The sequence below is a fragment of the Rattus rattus genome, chromosome 16 (genome assembly GCF_011064425.1).
Source record: "Rattus rattus isolate New Zealand chromosome 16, Rrattus_CSIRO_v1, whole genome shotgun sequence".
NCBI classification, from domain to species: domain Eukaryota; kingdom Metazoa; phylum Chordata; class Mammalia; order Rodentia; family Muridae; genus Rattus; species Rattus rattus.
In genome coordinates, this window is record NC_046169.1 from 1,192,841 (window position 1) to 1,203,228 (window position 10,388).

At 49.2% G+C, this 10,388-nt stretch overlaps 1 protein-coding gene across 3 annotated transcripts in view; it reads right to left on the reverse strand.

The window, feature by feature from the left end:
- Window positions 1-8,722, reverse strand: part of Insr (insulin receptor) — a 140,791-nt gene extending 132,069 nt beyond the window's left edge. For all 3 annotated transcript variants that reach the window (XM_032887234.1, XM_032887233.1, XM_032887232.1), the window contains exon 1: window positions 8,093-8,722. In XM_032887234.1, the coding sequence (XP_032743125.1) occupies window positions 8,093-8,192 (100 nt within the window). In that variant the 5' untranslated portion in view covers window positions 8,193-8,722. The remainder of the gene's footprint in view (window positions 1-8,092) is intronic.
- Between the last annotated feature and the right edge of the window lie 1,666 nt (window positions 8,723-10,388).

Below are 10,388 nucleotides of genomic sequence, written 5' to 3' on the forward strand. Positions count from 1 at the left end.
ACCACACACACACACACTATACACAGACACACACCATATACACACACACTATACACAGACATAGACACACACACTATACACAGACACACGCCATACACACACACACTATACACAGACACACACTTACACACACCAGACACAGACACATACCACATATACTTTTTAACCTATGTCCCATACATGAGAGAGAACATGATATAGGTGGGTTTTTTTTAATTTCTGGATTATTTCCCTTTAAAATAATGGTCTCTAGTTATATCCATTTCCCTAATTTAAAAAAAGTGCCATGATTACATCTTCCTTCATGACTGCATAAAATTCCATTTTACAGACCGTGTTTTCTTTGTCCATTCACCTGCCACTGAGCATCTAGGCTGTTTCTAGACCTTGGCTAGTCTGCACAGTGGAGCATCTCTGAGTACACAGACTTTCTAAGTGAGGCCCAGCCTGTGCGCCTCGGGGATAAAAGACAGTGCCCTCAAAACATGCAGAGGGGGCATTTTAAGCAGCCGGGTCACCAACAAAAGACCCAAAAATGAGCAAACAGGAATCCCAACAGGCCACACACAAAATAGACAGTTGCAGGCTCCAGCCGTAGCCCCGTGGAGGAAGGACTTGCCTACCGTGCACAAAGCTCTGGGTTCCATCCCAACACGAACCAGGTGTGTGTCTAGAATCCCAGCACTCGGAAGGTGGAGGCAGGGGATGGGGACCACCCTTAGCTGCCCCGTGACTCTGAGACCAGCCTGAACTACATGAGTCACTGCCTCAAAGGAAAAACAAACAAACAAACAAACAAACAATGCAGTAACAAAAAGATCCGCATGCAATGATTCCCCAGACGTGAACACAGCATGAACGGGAAGAACATGGAGGGTTACCTTGCTGGTCTGCAAATTCAAAGCCCCATTTTTTTTGGTAGTGTCCTCAAATGACCATAAGTGTATCACAGGAATTAATCTAGGGGTTCCAAATAAATTTCAGCAGCTAAGCAACTTTATAAATACCAGGGCTGGGGATAAGAGGACCAAAAATTTCAGTCTTAAGGATTTATTCATCTAATTACAGCACTTTTTATTTCACTCTGGAAAAGAAGATTATACGGATGGAGTTACGCCATCAAAGAGGTGGAAGCTGCGATGGTGACGCAGATGTGTAACCCTGGCACTCTGGAAGCAGAGGCAGGACGATCACCACAAGTTCCTGGCCAACCTGAGCTACACACCAGCAGCTCCAGGCCAGCCTCAGCTACATAGTAAAATCCTGCCTTAAGAAATGTTTTTAGATGAGTGCATTAATTAAATATTTAAAAAATGGCAAAGAGGTGGTATGAGAGAGTCGAGTCTGAGTGCTAGAATATACACCTCTATACAGATGGCTTAAAACAAAAGATAGGACTGGAAGGATGGCTCAGTGGTAAGCGTTCATAGTGTTCTTGCGACAACCAGGGTTCAGCTCCAGCACCCATGCTGAGCAGCTCACAGCGCCTTGGAACTCCAGCTCCAGGGGACTCTGACACACGCATCGGGTCTCCACAGACACTGCACCCACATGCACAAACTCACACAGACACATGCACATAATTAAAAACAAAATCTTAAAGAAATAAAAGAATAAGCCAAGTGAGGTGACTTTAATTCTAGCACTGGGGAGACAGAGGCAGTCGGATCTCTGAATTCAAAATCTCTGGCTGACAAAGTGAGTTCCAGGATATCCAGGGCTACACAGAGAAACATTGTTTCAGAAAAACAAAAAGATGATAGATAGATAGATAGATAGATAGATAGATAGATAGATAGATAGATAGATGATAGACAGAGAGATAGATGGTAGATCGGTGATGGATAAATAGATATATAGATAAATATATATAGAGAGAGATTGAGAGATATATAGATGACAGATAGATGATAGATAGATTAGATAGATAGATAGATAGATAGATAGATAGATAGATAGATAGATGATAGACAGATGGATAGATGGTAGATTGATGATAGATAATTAGATATATAGATAAGTATATAGAGAGAGAGAGAGATAGATAGATAGATAGATAGATAGATAGATAGATAGATAGATAGATGATAGATACATACATAGATAGATAGGTGATAGTAGGTAGGTAGATAGATAGATAGATAGATAGATAGATAGATAGATAGATAGAAGATAGATAGATAGATAGAAAATAAAAACCGAAAGATTAGATAAGTACATACAGAAAGCAGGTCTTGCAGTTAGCATGAAGTAACTAAGCAGGAGGGGAGGGGAGAAACAGAACATCTTGTAGAAAAAGAGAAGTCATTCTCCTTCTACCCTCAGCCAGGATGAATTTGGGGATCAAAGGATTAAGAGGGAGGGGCAGATGTTTGGGGAAGTGTACAGCTGTGTACGAACGGGCCCTGCCCAGAGGAAGAGGTGAGTCAGTCTCGGAAGGGGACATCACTTCACCCCACATAAAATCTTCAACGGGCAGAAGTCATTTCCTTAAAATAGTGTTTGTATGTATGTGTGTGTGTGTATATATATTTTTTAAATAGAGGACATCGTAGGCACACAGCACTGCAGACCCCAAGTCCTCTTTTTTTTTTTTAAGCTTTATTTATTTATTCCATGTATGTGAGTACACTGTCAGTCTCTTCAGACACACCAGAGGAGGGCATCAATTCCATCACAGATGGTTGTGAGCCACCATGTAGTTGCTGGGATTTGAACTCAGGACCTCGGGAAGAGCAGTCAGTGCTCTTAACCACTGAGCCATCTCTGCAGCCCATGTTTGTATGTTTTTAAGTTTTGCTTCATTGTTCGTTGTTTTGGGGAAGTTGGGTGTTGTTTGCTTGTTTGTCAGTTTGTTCGTTTAGACAAGGTCTCAGTACATAAGCTCTGGCTGGCCCGGAACTCACCATGTACACCAGGCTATCCTTAAACTCACAGATCTGCCTCTGCCTCCTGAGTGCTGGGGTTAAAGGCATGCAGTGTGATACCCAGCTGTTGTTGTTGTTGTTTTAAGTGTGTATGTCTGTCGTCTGTCCATCGGTCTAAGTGTGTGTGCATTCCTTCAGTGACTCCTGGAGCTGGAGTTACAGACGGCTAGGAACCTCCTGACTTGGGTGCTAGGAACCAAACCAAGGGCCTCTAGAAGAACAGCCAGTGCTCTGAAACTGGATCTGGACACAAAACTCCAGGCTGGCCTTGGCTTCCTACGTAGCCAAGGATGAGTTTCAAGTCCTGATCTCCCAGTCTCCACCCACCAAGTGTTGTGTTCCCGGAGGCACCCACACACCCCACTTAAGCAGCACCATGGCTGGAATCCGAGGCCTCGAGCCCACCTTACCAACTGAACCACATTCCCAGTCTCCAAAGCAATACTTTTCAAACGACCAGGGGACAGGACTTTAAGTTCTCACTGTAACAAGCTATGAGTAGACAGACGAAGGCAGATAAAGGAGAGTTACGTTCATGACATAGAAGCTGGAGATGTGGCTCAGCCTTTAGAGAGCTTGCCCGGCAAAGCCAAGGCCAGGGTTCCTTGCTCGGCTCGGCGTACACCAGACGATGTGTACGGGGCTCGCCCCTGTCGTGCCAGCACACAGAAGCAAGAGGACTGAGAGTTAACGTTCCTCTCAGCCACGGAAGAAATTTGAGGCTAACCTGGGCTATACACGACCCTGTCTCCAAAATCAAAAAGAAGAAAACAAAGAAACATGTTAGAGGAAGAGGGGGAAGGAAGCAAAAGGAGAAGGGGGAAGAGTAGAAAGGACGTTGGGAGTAGAAAAGAAGAAAGAGAAGGAAGGAGGGAAGAAAAAGGGTGGGTGGGGAGAGAAGGAAGGAGATGGGGGAGAAGCGTGCTCAGAGGTACAGCACTTGTCTGCCATGCTCAAGTTCCTAGGTCAGATCCCAAGCACCTCAACAACAACAACAACTACACCAAAAGTCACAATCCAGAAAACTCTGGGTGAAAGGCCGGGGTGTACATGTTGTGTTGTGTTGTTGTTGTTGTTGTTGTTGTTGTTGTTGTTGCTGTTGCTGTTGCTGTTGCTGTTGCTGTTGTTGTTGTTGCTTAACTCCCTAAGATCAGGGCATGAAAGTTGTCAGAAAGGAGTGTACGCAAAGGTGTGTGGCCCTGTGCCAATAAAACTTTACGAAAACAGTGAATTTAGCACAAGCCCTACAGTTTACTGACCTCTTTTGTAGAAGAAAGACTGGGACAAGCAGAAGAGCTGGGCCAGGAGAGGCGCGTAGGGCAGCCTACACACCACACGGAGGGAAGAACAAGGGGACCCCTCCTGGAGCACAGTGCAGAACACAGGAAAGCAAACCCAGGGTAGCCCCTGAGGCCAGACCGGCAGGAAACGGGACTGGGAGGTGAGGAGCTGTGTTCAGACATAAGCTAGGAATCTTACAGTAACCGACAGACAAGGCAGCAGAAATGTGAGAGAGTCCCGGAAGGAGCACAACGGAATCAGAGGTCAGAAGTGACTAATGGAGTGTAGGCTGTACTCGGTGTTTACAGGCTAAAGAGGAGAGCAGCAGGGTGATGGAGGATTCTAGAGCAAGGAGAAGGGGATAAAGCGAGGCCTTGGCAGGGATAGCAGAGACCACGGGTGCCCACTAAACACCTTAGCAGAGCTACAACAGCCGCTACAACCCAGAGTGAGGCAAGTGGTGAAGTTAAGAGGACACGCCTGGGGTCTGGCAAGATGGTCGGTAAGTGAAAGCACTGGTCACGCAAGCCTGAGGAACCCAGTCTGATCCCTGGGACACATCGAAAGATGGATGCAGAGAACTGACTCCACGAGGCTGTCCTCTGACCTCTGCACGAACGCCCTGACACGTATGAGCACACACATACACGCGTGTGCACAAAACATGCATACATTTGCAAAGTTACATAATTTAGAAACTAATTTAAAGTTAGAAAGTCATTAAAAAATAAAAGGTGGGAAGCAGTCTCGGAAGGCATCTGGTGTGGACCTCTGGCCTCACACGCGTGAACTCACCCACACCAGCACACATATCCACTACGCTCACACACACAAGCCCCATGGAAGGTGCCCTTAGGGACACATCTCTCACAAAGGACCCATTCCTTTCTTAAGCGTCATACAGATCCTCACCACCATTGCCACCTCCCCTCCCAAGCAAATGCACCCTGTCAGTGGACATTACAGATCCATGCTCTAGAAAGCTCCTTGGCCTACACCAAGCCACTGAGAGGCATCACGACTCTTTTATTTGATAGGATTTTTGTTAACGATCACCCCAAAGCAGGGGCGGGGAGGTTCCAATGCAAAAGAGCAAGTGTTTATTAAGAAATCCAGTACAAGGTCAAGGGAGATGGTTAACAGCGGTTGCTGCCAAGCCTCAGGACCTGATTCCAATCTCCAGAACCCATTGGAGAACTGACTCCTGCAAGCTGTCCTCTATTCCCCACACTGTGACATATGCATGCTCCCCCCCGCCCATGAGCTCAATTTTAATAAATAAAGTTGGGCATAATGATGCATGACTTTAAACCCAGCACTCCTGGGGCAGAAGCAGGCAGGTCTCTGTGAGTTAGAGGGCAACCTGGTCTACACAGACCAGCCTAGGCTACACATAGGACCTGGTCTTGAGAGAGATTAATTAATCAACTATTTAATTAATTTAATTTAAAAGTAAGGAAACAAGAAACCCAGTAAGCAGCAAGTAACTGCCGTCGTAGGCAAGCAGCCAGTCAGCTACCTTTATAGTCCTGTCCTTTCTTCCCGTGCAAAAGCCAGAGGCTCTGAAGAAGTGTGGGAAGGACTCACGAGATCATATTTATTGTCGTTTGGGTCTCCTGTAGCCCAGGCTGGCCTCAAACTCACTACGGAGCCCAGGATGACCTTGAACCCCTGATAGACCTGCCTATATCTTCAGACTGCTATGATGACAGGCAGACACACGGTTTCTGTGAGTCTAGGGATGAAATCCAGGGACTTCGTGCATGCACGGGGAGCACTACACTCTGGCCACACACCCAGTAGGCTCACTGCACAAGCCCTCTGTGTACCAGTAGGGAACAAACATTTATGTGCACCTACTACGTGTCCAGCACTGCTGAGGTTCTAACATCAGTGAGGAACAAACACCAGGCCCCGTCCTCGAGAACCCTGCAGGTATACAAAGCCACAGAAGCTCTGTTTTCTGAACTCAGGAAATCCAGGCACAGACGAACAATTAATTACCAAAAGAATGTAAAAACAGAACTCAAGGGACGACACTAGGTGCCCGAGTGCACAGCCACACATACAACATACCCCTACTTCCCTAAGGCAACCCCAAAGAGCCCCAGAGAGCAGTGTAGATGTTAACAATTCTTAGATTTCCTTAATGAGAACCCAAACCATGGGCTGGGGAGAAGGCTCAGTAAGTGAAAACCCTTGCTGCCCAAACATTGGAACCTGAGTTCAGATCCAACCACACACACATGAAGCCAGCACTTCAGGACACATCTATAACCCTAGTGACAAAAAGGAGGTACGGAGGGCTGGGGCTCACCGACCACACAGTGCAGTCAAATCAGCAAACTCTAGGTTCATTGAGAGACCCTGTCTCAAAACACAAGGTCGAGAGTGACAGAGACAAACACCCAAAGTCAACCGAGGGCGTCTGCAAACACACACATACACACACACACACACACACACACACACACACACACACACACACACACACACACACACACCCCAAATCAATGGCCATCCTTCATTGAGCACCTTCTGTATATCAGATGCTGGGGACCTCATTACCAGGTTAACAGATCCACTCCATAAGCTCAACCCAACCTATTCCAGAATCCTGCAGCCTCCCCACTAATACGCACACCTCCCTCATTCACAAAGGAGCTGCAATTCCTTCTCTCCTGGACCCCTTCCTCCTGGTAATTAATTTCCATTTTCAGAGAAAGCTGAACCAGTAACTCAAAAGGCATTTGTCACTGCATGGTTTGTTTTTTTTTTTCAAACAGTGCCTAACTTAGCCCAGGCTGGCCTCAAACTCAATCAATAGCTGGGCTTGCCACAAGCAACTGGCTATCCTCCTGCCTTGGCCATAACCAAGCACAGAAGTATAAGACCAGCCTCTGAACGAGTGAGTTTAGCACGCTAACTGAACCTCAGTTTAGCCCTCTGTGAAATGGGTGTGCAACACTTTTGGCCTCAGGGGAACACTGGGAGGTTCTAGGGCAAACCAGCCTGGAGACTCATAATCATTCTAATTATAACCATCCTGAAAGCTACCCCTACTGTTACTATGATTGCTGTGGGGCCAAAGGTATGTAGACTTTGCCTCTAGACATCTGGAAGTAGAAAATTATAAACACGGCAGCCATGAACTTATTATACACAAGGGGTCGCTTCTCCATCGATGAGGATACCCCGGACTTTGCGTTTAAACTGCTCAGGTGTCTGAATCTGTTGCACCCCAGTAACCATACTTACTTAAGGCAACCCCAAAGAGCCTCGGAGGGCAGATTTGGGTTTAGAGAAAAGAACAGACACGACTGAGAGGTGCACTGGGGACAGACAGCCGAAGGCTGGGCGGGCACTGGGGCAAGGTTCCTCAGACCCGAGATGGGCATACGCGGGGTACAGAGCCACAAACCCAGTGGGCAAAGGCCAAGGTCAGCCGGCTTCACGCAGGACCAGGGCCACCAAGCCCACTCTTCCCCCCTCCCCAGGGGAAAGGTAATCACTCACTAGGGAGGGGACTCTTCATAGACACAAGGACACTAGGGGAGTCCTCAACCTAAGTCCTTGGAGAGGGAGGTCTAGGTTGGCCGAGGAAGAGAAATGTCCATAACTCTCAGTCCTTAGGACTATCTTGCTGGGGTGGTGAAATGGGTGCCCTGAGTCCTTTATGGGGGAGCTGGTACTCTTAAGTTGTATGGAGCGATGGGAAGGGTGTCCCCACTACTCAGCCCAAAGGGAGAGTTCTCTATGTGGGCTGTGGCAGTGGAGAGGGGGTGTCCTCGACCCTCACTCCTTAGGGTGAGGGCTCTAGGTTAGCTGGGGCGGTGGGAGGAGTGTCCCTGACACATTGTGATCGCCCCGTGTGCCAGACTTACCCTCTCCAGGGTACAGGTGGCCGGCTGTGCCCACCAGCAACGCGGCCACGGCCATCAGCAACGGCACCGCCGTCGTCTCACATCCTCTCCCGGAGCCCATAGCAGTAGGAGCTGGGACCCCGGCGATCAGAGCACGCCACGCCGGCCCACTGGGGACATACTCCGTGAGAAGGTCGCTGGAGAGGCAGGCGCTAGGGGCCGCACGTCCTTCTCTTCCACGCCGGTGGCTCACGGGCCGCAGATCTACAGCCTAGAGGGCCCTGGGGACAGTCCGGGGAAGAGCACACAGGCCTCGGCTGCAAGCAACACTGTGGCGCGGCCCGCAGACTACAACCCCGGGTCACCCAGGCCCGGTCCCGTGTCCGCAATCGAAGAGTCCAGAGCTCACCGCGGTGCGTCCCCTGGCCGGGTCTCCCGTTTCTCCTCTCCGCGCAGCTCTGGGTGGGTCGCGTTGTGTGGAGTCTGAGACAGAGGGACGCGCGCACGGGAGGGCACCTGGGCTGGTGGCGGCGGCGGGAGCTAGGGCTCGACTCCGGCCAGTAAACAACGCGGCCCGTCAGCTGGGCCCGCGCGGGCCAAGGGAAAAGGTGGCGCGGATTAAGGCAGGGAAGGGACTGCGCGCACAAGTGAGGCCCGCTGAGGGGGGGTGGGGTAGGGAGAGACAAGCCAGCGGAGCTCTGGGAGGCGTGACCAGAGCTGGCAATGCCACGCCTCCTCGCCCCTTTGCCCGCTCGCCCAGTCGCCTCTTCGACTCCGCCTGTGGAGCCCCCAACTTCAGAGGCCCGGCGTGCACCCCAGACTCTTCCAATCCACACACCCCGAACTGCCGATTTAGAAAGGTTACGATTTAAAAGCTTGTAAGTGTTCTCAGATACCAGTCTGACATAAACACCCAAACAACTCTGAGACTCCCCTGTCAGACGTCGGGAGCTGCCCAGATCCGCGCCTGACACGAACGCCCCCAAAGAGTTCCAAGGTTCCTATTTAAAAGCCTAGGGAGCCCCAGATCCCCTCCTAACGCGAAAACCACTAACAGGCCTGAGGTTCCAATGTAAAAGCCCAGGGACGCCCCCAGGTCACCTCCTGACCGCAGCAAACACAAATAACACCGAGGTTCCAATTTAAAGGTCTGGAGCTCACTCTAGATCTCCTCCTGATTCGGACACCCCAAATGGTCCCGAAATAACAATTTAAAAGCCTGGAAATGCCCCCCTCAGATTCCTCAGGGCATGAACACCCCAAACAGCTCTATAGCCTCGAGTCTCTGATCACAACGTGGGAGCGCCAATATGCCCCCAGATGCCAGATTCGACCAAGCAGACCTTGACTTTCTTTACTCTTTTTACTACTTTTTGACTCCCGTGGGGAATTCAGTTTAATTCTTTACTCTTGATTCTGTTTCGCTTTACAACCTCTGCTCCTAATGCCTTACTGGATTCTCCCAACCCTTGCTCTCTCTAGGAGCTAGTGGGAGCCCAACAAGTTCCCTCCCCAGTGAGCTCCCGCCCAGCAGCGTGGCTGCACCAGCCTCCAGGCCAGAGCCACGTGTCCACAACGCAGGCAGCCTGTGCTCCCTGGCCTGAGCCCCTCCACCCAGCGCTGAATTCCAGCAGAAATCAATAAAGAAATGGCTCCGAGAAGAACATAACAAGGCTTCTAGAACAACGGTAGAAACTTCATATAGGATCAGGGCAGACATATTCCATTTTCAACACACATACCAGTAGGTGGCTGTGTGTCTAAGAAAACAGCCCCGCTCAACCACCTTGAAGAGGAGCTAACCCTGTCTGGGCCTTACGAATATGTGCAGTCCAGAGTCCTCTACCCTTTACTCCCCACGCCCATTCAGACCCGAATGGTGGTTGCTGGTCTGTGCAATGGGTTTGACAATGCCTGTAAATAAATTAAATTAATTAATTAATTAATAAAAAATAAAGTGGCAAGCAATAGAAGAAGACACTCAAGGCCAACCTTTGGCATAATACACCACACACACACACACACACACACACACACACACACACACACACACACACAGAGAGAGAGAGAGAGAGAGAGAGAGAGAGAGAGAGAGAGAGAGCCAGAGAGAAGCAAATCTTTAATGTCATTACTCACAAGGTGGAGGCAGGGGGATCAGGATTGGAGCTTAGCCTGGGGCACACAAGATCCTGACTTTAAACATAAAATAAATTAACAGTGGAGCTGACAAGGTGGCTCATCAGGTAAAGGCACTTGTTGCTAAGCCTGAAGATCTGAGTTCCATCCTAAGCTCCCACAGGGAATGTGCCTGTACACA